General features: G+C 39.8%; 1 protein-coding gene across 1 annotated transcript in view; it reads right to left on the bottom strand.

Annotated features, from left to right (window-relative positions):
- The window catches only part of LOC124799883, a 190,904-nt gene that overhangs the window by 111,481 nt on the left and 62,840 nt on the right, over nt 1-16,583 (bottom strand). Inside the window, exon 7 of the mRNA XM_047262953.1 lies at nt 224-297. Within this exon, the coding sequence (XP_047118909.1) occupies nt 224-297 (74 nt within the window). The remainder of the gene's footprint in view (nt 1-223; nt 298-16,583) is intronic.

The following is a 16,583-nucleotide window of genomic DNA, read 5'->3' on the forward strand; positions in this document are numbered from 1 at the left end:
ACATAACTTTTCTTAATTCTTGGTCAATAAATGTAAATTGACTAAGTAATTGTTTTCCCGGTAACTTTAAAAAGTGGAATCTCAATCATTATTAAAAGTACAGAAATTCAAGGATTGAAGGGTTTGTGTGCATACCACAGAAAGAACTACTGAAGAAACTGTACTTATTTTAAATGCAAATCTGGCAGTAATGATTTTTTTTTTTTTTTTTTTTTTTACTTACTCTTCATCGTCCAAAAGGCACACTGCTACTCCTTTTTTCAATTTCATTTTATTACTTTTGTCTGAACCATTCCTCTGTAAATACAACAAGAAAATGTGTAAGTAAAAAAGTAACAATGATGTGTTTTTAAATAAGTGAGTGGTGAGTGTAAAAGGATTTGGAGAACTGCAAAAAGGTATAACAATAGTAAACTGACTATAAAATTACAGGCAAAAAACGTTTCTAGAGTTTGAATAAAAATACCAACTTTTCAACCATCATTTTTCTTGCTTATTGGCACTCTACTCTACATGATGATAATAATTTCAAAGGAAAACTGTAGTCACAAATTTCTTAAATTCACAAAGAGATAAATGAATTGGACTTTTCTTTAAGAGGTGCAGCTCCTGTTATAGACACACACACACACACACACACACACACACACACACACACACACACACACACAGAGAGAGAGAGAGAGAGAGAGAGAGAGAGAGAGAGAGAGAGAAAGTACTTCTAGCTTTCAGAACCACAAGTCACTTATGCTAGGCAGAAAAAAAGGAAAAACTTTAGGGGTAGAGAGATGGTAACGAAGGGGGTGTGCTCACTCAGAACCCCTGTTAAGACAGACGACAGACCCAAATCATTTTTTAAGTGATAGTTGTCACCTGGTCTCTGAGATCATAGTAAGTTCAGTCCAGCAACTGGTACAAAAGTTGGAGCATTCCAGCGTTACTCAAGGAGTTACAATAAAGTTCACAATCTGCAAATTGCCCTTAGAAATGATCATGCCCCCCCCTCCCCCCAATCTGAACAAAGTAGAAGACTTGAACCAGGCTCTTTGAAGGCTCTGTGACAACATAGACTTTGGCATCCTGGATAGATATGTACCTAGCAGAAAAGTTCATGAGGACAAGGACCCTCCATGGTGTACAGATACTGTAAAGAAACTCTGAACATCAAAAGATTACTGCACGATAGATGTAAAATGAAACATAGGGCTTTACATAGGGAGAAGCCAAATGTAGGGCATCTGGCTCTCAAAAGGCAAAAGCATGAAGTCATCAATGACTATCAAAGCAGTATCTTATTGGAATACCTCTAAAAACTCAAATTCTAGTTGTATGTGAAGGCTTTAAGTGGCATAATGTTAGTGCACCACAGGGTTGAGAACTGTAGGGACCCTCTATGAGTCACGCATGCACTACACATCAGATACTTAGCTGACCGTATGTGGAGTTCACACAAGGTTTTTTGTTTCGGCATATGTGATTCTGCTGAATCCAGAAAATGACAGCTGTAGTGCATGACTCACAGGAAAGACCCTCCTCTCCACACCACCACCACCACCACCACCACCACCCCCACCCCCACCCCCTGGACACACACACACACACACACACACACACACACACACACACACACACACACACAAGCTGATTAAAATCATACTGAACAACAAACAAAGCATTCAAAATAAATTTTCCACAGTTTGAATTTGTAAAAAGCAGTGGAGTTTATATACCAGGTCCAGAAAACCAGCTAAAAACTGGAACAATCAGCAATGAGATTTTTGGGCTTATGCATGTGTACTGAGAAATGCAAGGCCAATTGGGAATGGTGATTACACAAGTGTTTCAGTAGACACGAAACTTAAACTGGCCAAGATAGAAATTGGAGCTGCATGTAAGATTGTTTGGGCAAGACTCAGTATCAAATGTGAGCACAAGTTAAAAACTGGGCCCTTCCACCAATTACCACACAACTCCAGATAAAAGCGATAAGGTTAAAGATGCCCTAAACACACTAACACATATTTCCCCAATCATAATCCTGTCATAACTGGAGGAGATTTCAATCATGCAACAGTCGATTGGAATAACTACAGTTTTGTAGGTGACGTGGCTGACAAAACAAGCTGTGAAATAACTGCAAATGCCTTCTCTGAAAACTAGCCATTAGCCAGGGGGCCATATATGATTGAATTATATTAAATCTGATGGAAACAAAGAGACTTGACCTTTTGAGGATGCCCACGCTGGAAATTGTATCAGTGACCGTCAGACAGTTGTAGCAACAAGGATTACTAAAGCACAAATGGCAACTAAAAGAACTAGAAATATTTACATCATGTCACATCTGAAAGACAAACTTAAAAAACTAACCCTGGCTAGGGCCAATTAGAAGCAACACTGGTTCAAATTGAAAAGAAAAGATGACCATTTTCTGGATAGACATGTACCTAGTAGAACAGTCCATTATTGGAAGGACATTCCATAACATACAGTTGCTGAAAAGGAACTTTAACAATTATTACTGTGTACAATGTAGAAAAAGACAGATCACTACTTACTGTAGCATTGTGGCCTGAGCTGCTGGAGTTGGCAATCATGTGTGCATGAGGTGTGCTTTCGTGAATAAATGGGGTGCAGAAAGCTTATGTGTAAGTGTCTTAATTGTGGCTGTCTGCAACTTAACGTGTTATCATTACAGTAAGTAGCAATCTATCTTTCCCTACATTGTTGATATTCCTACCTGGAGTTTCCATTGTCTAAATGTTACTGTATAGTAGGTACAACATGAATCAGAGATCTGTACAGAGGGAGAACCTGAATCTAGAGCATTTGGCTCTCAAAAAAGCCATGCATGAACCTTAGCAGAATCTTATCAAAACATCTCTCACAAAACTCAAATCCTGGTCATATTTAAAGGCTGTAAGTGGCACAAAAGTTAGTGCTCAGATTCTCAAGAATGGCATGAACCATAATTGAGAGCAGCAAAGCAAAAACAGAATCAAAATGTTCAAATGTGTGTGAATACCTAAGGGACCAAACTGCTGAGGTCATCGGTCCCTACACTTACACAGTACTTAAACTAACTTATGCTAAGAACAATGCACACACCCATGCCTGAGGGAGAACTCAAACCTCCAGCAAAAAAAAAAACAGAATCAGAAATGGTGAACATTTTCAAATGTTCCCTTACAATGGAAGATAGAGGAGTACTGTGCCAATTTAATTCTCACACCACTGCAATGATGACTGAAGCACTCTGATAAGCCAAAACATTACGACCACCTGCTTAATAGTGCTGGTCCACCTTTACATTGCAATACAGGAGTGATTCTATGGGGCCAAGATTCAAAAAGTCCTTGATGGGTTTCTGGAGGTATGTGGCACCAGATGTTTATGCACAGGTCATGTGATTTCTATAGATTGCAAACTGGAGGTTTATGGGTGCAGAGTTGGCACCCAAAAACTTCCCAGATGTGTTCCAGTCGGATCAGATCAGGCTAGTTTGGTAGACAAACATCAATGCAAGATCACTATCAAGCTGTTCAAATCAATGTGGCACATCTCTGGCATTATGACATGGACAGTTATCCAGCTGGAAGATGCTATCAAAATCAAGGAAGACATTTAGCATGAAGTGGTCTGGGCAGTACACAATAATGTTCTCACAGTCCGCAACTGTTATGGTCCCTTCAACTATTACCACATGTCCCATGAAAGTCCAGTTTAATATCCCCAACAGCATAATATTGATGTTGGTCAGTGAGGCCTGGCACGAAGTCGGCATTCCAAAACACCCCAAAGGTGTTGTATAGGATTCTGGTCCAGACACTGTGCAGGCCAGTCCATTACAGTGATGTTACTGTCGTGTAACCACTCCGCCACAGGCCGTGCATTATGAACAGGTGCTTGATCATGTTCAAAGATACAATCGCCATCCCTGAATAACTCTTCAACAGTAGAAAGCAAGAAGGTGCTTAAAACAGTAATGTAGGCCTGTGCTGTGATAGTGCCATGCAAAACGACAGTGGTGCAAGCCCCCTCCATGAAAATCACTACCATATCACAACACCACCATCTCCAAATTTTACTGTTGCACTACACATGCTGGCAGATGACGTTCACCAGGCATTCACCATACCCACACCCTGCCATCGGATCGCCACATTGTGTACTGTGATTCGTCACTCCATACAACATTTTTCCACTGTTCAGTCATCCAACGTTTATGCTCCTTACACCACGCGAGGTGCCGTTTGGCATTTACCGGCATGATGTATGGCTTATGAGCAGCCACTCGACCAGGAAACCCAAGTTTTCTCATCTCCCGTCTAACTGTCGTAGTACTGCAGTGGATCCTGATACAGTTTGGATTTCCTGTGTGATGGTCTGGATAGATGTCTGCCTATTACACATTACGATTCTCTTCAACTGTTGGCAGTCTCTGACAGTCAACAGATGAGGTCAGCCAGTACGCTTTTTTGAGCTATATGTGTCCCTTCACGTTTCCACTTCACTATCACATCAGAGACAGGAGACCTAGGGATGTTTAGGAGTGTGGAAATGTCGCATACAGACATATGACACAAGTTACACCCAATCACCTGACCATGTTCGAAGTACACGAGTTCCGCGGAGTGCCCCATTTTCCTTTCTCACAATGTCTAATGACTACTGAGGTCGCTGAAATGGAGTACCTGGCAGTAGGTGGCAACATAATGCACCGAATATGAAAAACATATGTTTTTGGGGGCGTCTGGATACTTTTGATCACATAGTGTATATACAAATTTTTCAGCTGAGTTAGTTCCTATTTCAAACATAATACAGGATGTATCAAAATGAATCACAAATCACCCAATTTGGCATGTCTATATTTCTGAAACTAATAAACATATGCAATGAATTTTGTTTGTCTGATGAATGGGAAACTCAAAGTTTTTTTCATACCTTTTCATAGGTGTTCAATATGGCCCCCCTTGAGATGCACAGCATATGTCAATGCAGTATTCACATTTTTCCCACCCAGCTTCCACAGCTGCAGTTATGCGATGTCTCAGTTCATTCATTGTTGTTGGTAAAGGAGGCACATAAACAGAATCTTTTGTAAACCCCCATAATAAATAATCACATACAGTCAGATCCAATGACCTCGGAGGCCAGTAATGTGAGGGTGAATCATATGGTCCAGTGTGACCGATCCATCATACAGTAATCCTTTGATTTAAAAATTCCCGTACTTCCAGATATCAGTGTGGCGGTGCCTCATCCTGTTGGTAAATGAAGTCAATCAAATCAGTCTTCAACTGTGGGAAAAGAAATTTCTGAAGCATGTCGAGATATGTGCTTCCTGTAACAGTGTTCTTGGCAAAGAAAAATGGACTGTACACCTTTTCCCAAGAAACTGCAGAAAACACATTAAATTTTGGAGAGTCCCTCCCATGTTGTACAACTTCATGTGGTCATTCCATACCCCATATTCTCACATTATAAAGGCTCACCTTTCCATTTAAATGGAACGTTGCCTCATCACTAAACACTAAGTGTGGAAGAAAACTGTCATCCTCCATCTTGCCCGGAATGAAATTACAGAACGCCACACATTGTTGTTGGTCACCTTCATGAAGAGTTTGCAGTAGCTGAATTTTGTATGGTTTCACATGTAAACATGCAACACACACCAGACAGACATCGGGGGCATGTTTAACTGTACATCCGGAGCATGTTGAGCTGTCGAGCTGCACAGTGAATGGATTTCTGCGGACTCCTTGTGAAACTATGGCGGATGCATTCGACGTCTGTATCAGACACTCAGGGATGGCCCAGCAATTTGCCTTTACACAAACAACCTGTTTCTCAGAATTGTTCATGCCATCATCTATTGCTCTGTACTGTAGGAAGATCCACATCATACGTAGTATGAAAGTCATTCTGAACAGCTATTAGTGACGCACACTCTGCTGCTACCTAGCGGGAACCATGTAAAACTTGAGAGTTCGCTCTTTCCAACAGTATGTTGTTCATGCTTATAGCTCAAACAATATAATAGTTATGATTTTTTTTAAAAAAAATTGGACGATTCTTTTTTATATATCCTGTATATTGTGGACCTCCCAAACAAAACCTGTGGCCAATGATGGTTAAAAAGACAGGGCACATCTGTCTACAAGAAGGGTACAAGAAGTGATCCAGAAAACTACCATCCAATGTCACTGTTTTAGAATCTTAGAAGAAATTCTGAGCTCAAATATAATGAGGGATCTCTAACAGAATGACCTCTGTCAATCCAACAAGCATTCTGAAAACATCAGTCATCCAAAATCCAATTCCACTTCTCTCTCACATCCCAAAAGCCACGAGTGATGGCAACAATGTGGCTGCAGTATTTTGTTACTTCTGAAAAGCATATGAATTGTTACCACATTGAAGTTTTTATATATACTCTCACAGATCATCGGTGCTCAATTCAAAGTGGGTCTCATCACTGAAGACAATTCCACTCCAGTCACTGAGATTCCTGGTTAAAGATATGTTTGGAGATACTCCAGACAGCAGTGCGATACCAACCTGACTGTAACCCCCCAAACAGCCTGAAAACCAGGAGTGCAACTTGCTTTAATGTGTAGAAATCTAAAATTGTAAATTTCAAAAAATACAGAAATGTAGTAGCCTATAACATCACCGAGTTATATTTGGGTTCATCCAACTCATACAAATACCTCACTGTAGCAATTTTTATAAACATGAAATGAAAATTACAGCAGTTGCAGGTAAAGCAGGTGGTAGGATTTGGTTCATTGGCTGAATACAATCAGTTTATAAACCTTACCCCTGTATATTAATTACAAGCCCAAAGGGCTTTCCAATTATGACTACACCCCTAATTGGGCATACAAACTAGTGTCAGAAATGGAATTCTGAATTTGCACTGTTTCCAGCTTTTTGAAGTGCTGCATACAAATTACTAAACTGTGAGCAAGAAACAATTGTGTGGCACCATCTGGCCTTGTGCTGTGACAACTGACAAATGCTTAGTGCTGTCAGTTGGGCTAACTACCCAGAGCCACTGCCGCCACCACCGCTGCCGCCAACCCCTCCCCCACCCCACCCAACTGTCCGAGGCCTTCAGACATCACCCGCCACCTTTGGACAAAGCCACATTGCCAGTACAATGACCCAGCGCCACCCCGAAGCCACCAACTGTTTCTCTGTCCCATGCTTACCACGTCATGAGTTGATCAACATATGTAATTCACAAACTTCTCTTTTATGGAGAAGGAGCCATTGGTGCTGTGCTTTCAGAGATGTCACCGAGATCTGACATCAAAGGCTTTTATTTATTTATTTTATGTGTCTAGTTTAGAGGAATGCTTTCAACCAGGTCACAGAGACAGATGGAGATGGATGCAGTATTTTAAGTGAGAATGGAGCCACTCTGGGTGAAAAATTATGTCCTGCAAAGGCACCTTAATGAGGCATTAGTAAATGCAATGCCACAAAGAAGCACTGTGTCCACAGCTAGCCTCACTTCCCCATTTCACTTCCCCATTTCACGGGGTTTCCATGTGCAGTTCCACACTGGCCTGTATTTGATGTCGCAATTTGTTTGCTAGTTCCTACCTACACAGACAAACTAGGCAAAAATGTCCATGTTTTCATACAAAATTTAACGGATGCAGGGAAACTCCCGCATAGGGTGATGAAGTGTTGGCAGGAGCCACCATCCTCAAGCTGCAAGGAGAGAATCATGCTTATATAAATTCTGTGGAATGGGCTGGGAAACACCAAGGCATTTGTCATTCTTGCAACAGGTCTAGTGGACAGTTATGGAGAAGCATAGTATTAGTTACAACATTGAAAAACTTTCCACAATACCTCAAAATTCCAGAGAAGATTTTGAATACTTTGCTGACTGAATAAGACCTATGTAATGAAAGGAAGAGACTTCTCAGTAAAGCAGAGTACCTTCTGTAAAAATATATTTCCTCACAGGATTTACTCACACGGAGGGGCTGAGGTGAAGTGTGCTTCACCAATCACACCAAGGGAGGCTGTACGACTCTGGTTTCCAGGCAAGAAGGCCTGACATTTTCCCCAGTCTCACACCCAAGTAAGCGTTCACGGCTGAAGTGCACTGCACTTGGTGCAAACACTGGGGTCAGAAGGCTCCCGACTGTTTGGCATTGGCATTTGCCTATTGCAAAAAATATCGGACACGAGAGGGCAAACTGTCCATCTTCACATCACAGCTCGCCAACCAAATAGGTTACTGAGGTCCTTGAAGGAATGCAAATATGGGAAATGTGAACAGGAGTGGTTCTGCCACTGCACTCACTCCCCTTTTGCCCAAATTTTGACATGTAAGATCAATGGTAGAAAGTCTACCTTTTTCATTGATACAAGTGTATAAATAAGTGTTTTCATATTATGCAATGGAGAGCTGATACTCACCATAGTGGAGATGTTGATATGCAGATAGGCACAACAAAGACTGTCACAACTTGCAAAAACAACTCACATACACACAACCACAGTCTCTGGCAGCTGAAGCCAGACTACCAGTGTGTGTGTGTGTGTGTGTGTGTGTGTGTGTGTGTTTGATAAAGGCCTTGTTGGCCGAAAGCTTATTTTGTGACAGAGGTTTTGTTGTGCCTATCTGCGACCCAGCAACACTACTACTTGGTGAGTAGCAACTACCCTTTTCATAATATTGTTACATTTTAACCTGGATTTTCCATTGTTAAACAAGTGTTTTTGGTGATTTGTTTGCTAAATCTACTCCCAACTCACCAAATCATATACACAGTGTTGAAGTTAAATAAAGCTGAGAAAATATTGGTTGGTACAGGGGAAATCATTTGGATAGAGGTGAAGAAAGCCTTTTTTTACACGATGATATACTTTCTTAATAGACCCATAAACAAGAAATGTTAGACAGTAAACAGCACATGAATATTTCAGACTATGGTACATTTCTGCCAGTGCGCATAGATAATGTTGGAAGCAGAGACATTAAAATTCCATGGGTTACCATGCTTCTTTAAGTTCATTTATCTTGGCTTATCTGGATTTAACGCTACCTTTTATCCTATCATTTGATGCTGGCAATATTGCTGTCATCCGTATTTTGAGTGAAATACAACACAATGAAGAAAAACCAACTGGCTATAAATCATGCCAACAGAATCGACTGTGCCAAATGCAGCACAACAAAAAATGAACTTCTGGCCATTGCTTTTGGCATTCATTACTTTTGATGTTACCTACATGATCATCAGTTCACAATAATTACACATCATGTAGCTTTACTATGGCTTTTGAGTATAAAAGATTCTAGTACCAGACTTGTTAGATGGGCCTTAAAACACTATCAATATGTCACAAGTCTGGCACGTTAAATAAGAGCGCAAATACCTTTAGTAGGAAAATTAAGATCCTGCAAGGAGACAAGATGCTTACAGAGGAATTAAAAAAGCACTGGAACTCTATAATGAGCATAAGAAACTGGCAACCACAGCAGCTTTAATAGCAAGAGATAACATTTTATATATGAAAATGTAGTGCACACTGCGATAATGTCATGATCGCATAAAGGCATGTCATAATGGGAAAAGCACCACACTAGTTCACACTGCAGGCCATTATTATTGGTGGCCACAAAAAAAGAAAGATGTAGAAGAACTCATTCAAAATTGTCTCCCTTGTGCTAAGAGAGTGCAAGGATGAAGACCAAATATACCTCTTCAAAACTCTACCTGGGGCAGTAGAACCTCGTGAAATCGTTGCACTCGATATTGAGAGACAGTTTCCCATAACAGCTCAAAATAGATGAGTTTTACCCATGAGCGACCATTTCTCTTGCTATCTTATTATGTTAGCTATTGAAGATATGATCGCAGAGACAGTTGAGAAAGCATTCATCGCTCATTTAGTACTACCATTTTGGAGTCCAAAGGGATAACAACACACCGAGAGACAAACTTAATGTTCAAACTTATGGTACAAGTATGTCGGCTACTTAAAAAAGTGGACAACTACACCGTTTCACTCTACAGCCCATATTACCCGTGCACCTAAGGTAGAATGACAAACTGGTTCACATTGCCCAATTACATGATGTATGTGGGATAGTTCTCATGTGAATCCACGCAGGTGCACTAGATGGCAATACTGTGTGAATCTTGAAGAGGACTGTCTGATTTTTTGTAAAGTTGTTAATTGAAATTAAAAATTTCTGAGAGCTGAAGGTTCCTACTTATAAAGTAACTGTTTTTATTTTTTGTTATTATTTATTAAGTAACTGCTGTTCTCTTATGTAACTGTCACAGAATTATCTTATTACTGTTCTGAATTAAGGGCTGAACTATTCAGTTTATATTATGGCACTTGATAGCACAAGAATATATTTAGTGTTTAAATTTACATTTATACAGAAGTTTGCACAAGGAGGATGCATTTGTTTTCAGTGCTTTTGCCTTCCAGTGCCTGTAACTCTTAGGATTAGAGCACACTAACAAGGACAATGACGAAAAGCCAGACATTGTTGGGTTCAACCCTGGCTGGGAAGAATGGATGAAGGCAGTGGAAATAATCCATATTAACAAAGGAACTGAGGCCCAAAGATCCACAGATCAGTAACAAAATATTGTAGGAGGCAGTTTCACCTAGCGGAAAGTAAGAATTGAACCACACGTTTATTCATTTTGTGATAGGATTCTCTTGCTGACTATTGCCAGTTTGTCCTTCCTGGCTTGCTGAAGTAAAGAAACAGATGTAATCAAATCAAATGTAACCTTTTCTTAATTACAACACTACATACACAAGCTGAAAACCACACATTTGAAGTTATATGCATATTTATTCAGTAATAAATGAGTTCTGTGACAGGGGTTGTGATGGTAACACAGACATCTTTCCTCACTATATGCCTGAATTAGGATGCTTAACACTTGTTTGGTCCATTCCATTTCTAAAATACGAATCATGCAGTACAAACAATGCTTTTCAGAAACAGCTTATATAATACACAGTTTGTTGGCAAAAAATATTTATTTTGCTTGATTTCAACAAGAATAAGTAAGAAGCATGCTCTGAGTACCCCCTTCTGCACATGTGTGAGTTACTGCCCTCTAATGTGCATGCACAGATTCATGGGCATTCAGATCAGCTTTCTGTTTATGAGCACATTAATGTGCTTACTGATTCTCTTAGTTTCACCTGTTCTACAGCCAGATAGCTGTCACACAGGCCTGTACCGTTCATGGCAGATCGTTGCCTAATACCCCCTTACAACAAATGTCAGGGATCAATGTGTTCATAAAACTGTAGTTAAAAGGTCTTATTACATGAATGGCTCGAACTCAGGCTAGGACTGTCTATTGCTATTTGTGATTTCATCAGACAATGCCATGGTACATGAAACAACAGGGTTGAGACTCTATGAGGATGTTTATGGTCACAAAAGAGTTCCCCTATCGAGATCAAGAAGATGCTGCCCAAAACACATTCAAGCAAAGTGAAGCTAAAAGATTACAGTGTATATGGAAGAAATTTCAGCAGAGCATTGGAGCTGTGACACAGAGACAACAGCTCCATATTCAAAAAAACACTAGGATGCTGCTAAATCAAGTAGATCATGCAATGTTATGACAAATGGTTATGGGAACAGGCAGAGCTAAGAAATTTGGATGGACCATACCAGATATCGCACTTCACATTGGCTGTCTGTGTCGAATTGCAGCTCCCAGATCAGAAGATTATAGTTCATTTTGCCCACTTAACCAAGTGGAAATGGTGACAATACACCATCTCCTGTAGTGGATCCAGCTAAATTCAGAAAGAATCATTTGACACAAAAGCCAAGCCCAGTAAAACATTTACACAGCAACCAATGAATTCCTGTTACAATTTACGTTCTGCCTCTGTGATGTGTGAAGGTAGCTATTCACTGGATTGTGGTCTGTACTTCCCTCCTTCATAGGCCTGAAAACTGAAGACCCAGTAGATGAGTCCTTCTCTCTCAACTACACTACTTCACAAGAAGCAACTACAGAGTGTTTCACAAAATTAAATCAGCCCTTCCAAAGTTCACCGCATGAACCGCTGCCGACACAGTATCCACTTATTAAACTGAAAATAGCTCCACAGCACATAAATATGAGCTCTGTGAAGTTATTTTTTCTACACACATAAGAGAAATGGACAGAAAATGCTGGTGGGGTATAGTCTGCCTGTAAACTAAAAAGCAAGCACTGCTCATGGTGGCGGAAGATGCCTTTCCCAGAAGAACATTACTGCCATACAGAATGACTATGAATTAATTTCGTCTCTAGCAGTGTAGGAAAGTGTGCAGAGATTTACAAGAATTTGTGTGTATGCTTTTCTTACATTAGTGTTATTTGTAACCATATCTGTGTTCCATGTGTAGTGCTAATGCACTTCGTGGAAAATAAACATCGCCTAGATGTATCTGCATGTTGCATTACCAGTGATTCAAGAAGCAAGATGCAGAAGGATCTGTATAACTGTGTGAAATACCCTGTAGTGCCTTCTAGTGAAGTAATGGATTATAGAGTGTTTGGACTACCCCGCTCGCTCTTCAGTCCACCCCCCCCCCCCCCCCCCACCCCCCCCCCCTCCCACCTGCCACTCATCCACAAGCACATGTGCACATGCCCCACAGTCAGAACTTCTAGTATATTGTTCCTACCACTGTGCAAAAATTTGCAATTATATGAACTTTTCTCCCCAATTTTCCTTCATTGACTGGACTATGATGCCTTTTCTCCACTGCATGCAATTAGTAACATGCCTAGCAGCCCTCTGTGCTAGTAACACACCACTGCTTTTACATTTGTGTCTTATACACTTCACATTACAACCAAATTAACTATTATGCCCCTTTAGCCTCTTTTTGCTCTTTTACTTATTCCTACATAATTTATTATCCGCCTCTACTACTGAATGGTTTTGTCATATGTTTGCATTATTTCACTATGCTGATACATTGTCATAGCATAGTTTTCATCACTGGCTGGTATGGCAAAATTATGTTCAAAGTTTATGAAATTTGAAAACTTGTGCTACAAGGGTGCAATTCATTATAATGGAAAAGGCTGCTGTGATGTTTTTTTGAAATCTGCTGAAATATGATCACGCTTTTCTTTGGATGGAACCACCTATCATTCAACAGAAACTGAATAAGTGCAACCAGGCACTGCAAGATGCAACTTGCCTCCGAGAAGACACTGGCGAGGCAAATCAGCACCTTTGCTTACACATGTGTGATACACTTCAATGTCTTGTGTAGACTTCGTTTCCTCCTTTTAACATACTGAAGACAGTTTGTTCTCATATGCAACAAAGTTCGCTGCTCACTACCCAGTTGCTATCTCACCACAAACTCCTTCGTGATTTGATTAATCAAAATACGGATGCTACGAAAACCCAAATTAGTAACTTGCTGCAACTTCAACAGTGTTGCAAGTACGATACTAGAAAACCCTGTTTTTCACGATAAACTCTGGTCATGCCCAAGTTGATATGACGTATTATTTCGGGTACATAAACTGGACTACAAAATAAAGTCAGTTTGATTTTAATTCCTCCTGAGTCCTTACTTTATACTCTTATAAATATCTCAATGCAACTATACCTGCCTCTTCAAAAGATATACCCCTTGCTTCTAGTTTTATGCCACAGTATCATAACTGTGTTACTGTGAAGTTGACTCAAAATTACCTCAAACTTATTCTTCACTTGTGGATACCTCCTTGTCTGATTTGTGAATTGGAATGATACAGGGTTTAACCTTACCTATTCCTTGGAAATATACTTGCAACTATTGACCACACAAACTAAGTTGATACTTGGCACGATGGCTAATGGGAGTGATCATAAAGGTATTATCCAACTATGGTCCCTCCAGTTAGACACTGTACTGAACAGCATACACAATAGAGCTTTGTCTGCTGTAGAGTCACAGAATTGCCACTCTAGGTAAACTATATTTGTATTGATTTAATTTCATATAACAACACTTCTCTTTTTGAAATTATTCTGTTGTTAGCAGAAACTAAACAACTTGCACATCCCTGACTGATAAATTAACACAGCTTTTGTGCTACCACATACGAAGCAGTAGGTTATAGAATGTCCCATATATAACTGTGGTTTCACTTGTGAGTTATGATTGGAGTTTCACTTCACACAGATACTGAATAATATGAGATTTCTATTCAAACCATCCCACTGTGACGTCCTGAAACCTCAATTTTGGCTCTACACACAACTAAAAGAAACTCTTAATTCCACTATTGAACCATTCCTGCTATTCATTCCAGAATTTCAGTTTAGGCAGTACACAGTCTATCTTAACAGTTCTTCTGGAGACTAAAAACACTGAATTGCTCAAGTCCTTGGATTAGTTGATGGTGTAGTAGCAGTAATAGCAGCAGCAGTAGTGGCGGCGGTGGCAGCATCAACAACAAATCACACTAGATCTAGCTGCCATCCATAGTATAAGATTCCACTACCACAATATTTTACTTAACAGTGTTTCTGTAGTGTCCAAATCTGCAGCTGTGTACTCAGCATGATTCCTGGTACTGATAACGATTTTTCCTTGGTTGGAGTACTGGTACAGGGTGCATTCAGCCTCGTAAGATCACCTGACATGGCCACTCGACCGACTACTAGTGGTTTCAAAATCAAGAAAACCGAAAATGACTGGAGGAGTGGTGTGCTGACCACACACCTCCTGGTATCGCATCTGCTGAAACCATCAGCACAGGACAACTTGGCGGTCCCTCAGGCCTGATTCACCCCTCTCAGGCCATAATGCAGAAATTTCTCTGTACCCTAACTTTTCCCGCAGTAACTTCCATCCTACTTGTTATTCTGATACTGAGGATGACTATATTGCTGTTTCACTTGCAAGTTATGGAGTAGAATGCATACAGCCACTCTAGATGATCGAGTGCCTTCACCTAATTCCAGTGGATTGTTCTGAGATAAAATGCAAAAGTTAAGGTCAACTTTTGTTTTCTACTGTCGTGAACTATAATTTTGTAATCCCACTTTGGACTGTTTTCTTTAATTAAACTATTATTTTGTATTTGTCTTATAAATTTCTTACTTTGCGACTTGTTTCAAACAATGGTGTTTTATTATTGTGCTTATGTTCACTTGATGTTCTGTTGTCATGCATTATTTCTACAATCTTTCTATTCAATTTAACTGAATTTAGATACGTAGCTGTTATGACCACAAAAAATTGAGTCAAAGGAATCAACCTTCAGGAGTTTATTCTAAATGTTGTTATTGATTTATGAGATGCATTAATGCAGTGAGAAGCCTCACATTTTGTAATTGTCACTTTACATTTCTGTCAGTCAAATCTGTTTACTTTCATAGATCATTCTGGTTGATGCTCAGATTCAATCAAGAAGGTGATTTGTGCCTTCCACACATTAATATATTTTCAGTTTTAAAACTTTTCTTTGATCACTTAAATAATTACAACATTACTTACAAGACATACTCGGTGGTGCTAACAAACTCAAAATAAATTTTACTTAAAATGCTTCAGTCCTCCCTGATTACAATTAAAATAACTCGTGTGTTTCAAAATTCTGTTCCCTGATTTCAATCTGCCTTACTGTCAGGTTGACAACCAGTCTGTGTCTCCCTGATGGTTACCTAATCCCTGAAAGAGCTAGGGCACTGTGTGCTCACATCTTTTTAAAAAACAAACTACAATCTGATGAAGAAACCTTTCAACATCATGTGGCCCCTATTGAACATCATGCTAGATCCATTACTTCTCCTAATTATGCTAGAAATCAATCATTCACTTCCTCCTTAATCTTTTTCTAAAAAAAAAAAAAAAAAAAAAAAAAAAAAAACTGACCTGTAACATGTACTGATTATTTACATGTTATGTTCTAGTCCTTGACTTATAAGTGTCTCAGTTACTTGTACTCCTTAAAAATGTCTCAGAAGTCAGCTTTGGCTACCTTTGTATTGCCATGGCTGTCACAGCCCTGTGCACCCAGCTAGTCACCAGACAGAGCTGTAATAACTGTGTTAAATTTTGTCACTCGCTAGATTTAAGGTTACACTGAGATTGTCAAATTTACCAATAGTAAATTCTTTCAGGGAGAGGAAAAGATATGTACCAGGTGCCGCAGATGTGAATAATTTTCATTATTTAAATTTTACAAAAAGGTCACCTCCTTCATCCATCACCTTTCAGCTGAATTCAACAACAATCAAATTGTTCATGTCAGAATAGACCAAACTGTTGTTAGCAAAGCTGCCTTGCCAATCAAATCATGCTGCAGGTTCACCTGACTCGTGAGACAGATGGCCCTCTGAACTGTGGTCTAAAAACATCTCTCTCTCTTCTGTTCACAGCCATGAACTAGAGCAATCACCAAATGGCTTAGTCTTTTGACCTTGACATTTCCCTTCTCCTCTGATGTGTGTCTGGGTTATTGGAGTTATCTTCTCCTGTCCCCTGGCAATCTTCGCTATACATCTCAATAAGCAATACACCAATACGGTTTCTTTTTCTAAACCTGGGT

Source organism: Schistocerca piceifrons, chromosome 1 (assembly GCF_021461385.2).
Source record: "Schistocerca piceifrons isolate TAMUIC-IGC-003096 chromosome 1, iqSchPice1.1, whole genome shotgun sequence".
In the NCBI taxonomy this organism is placed as follows: Eukaryota; Metazoa; Arthropoda; class Insecta; order Orthoptera; family Acrididae; genus Schistocerca; species Schistocerca piceifrons.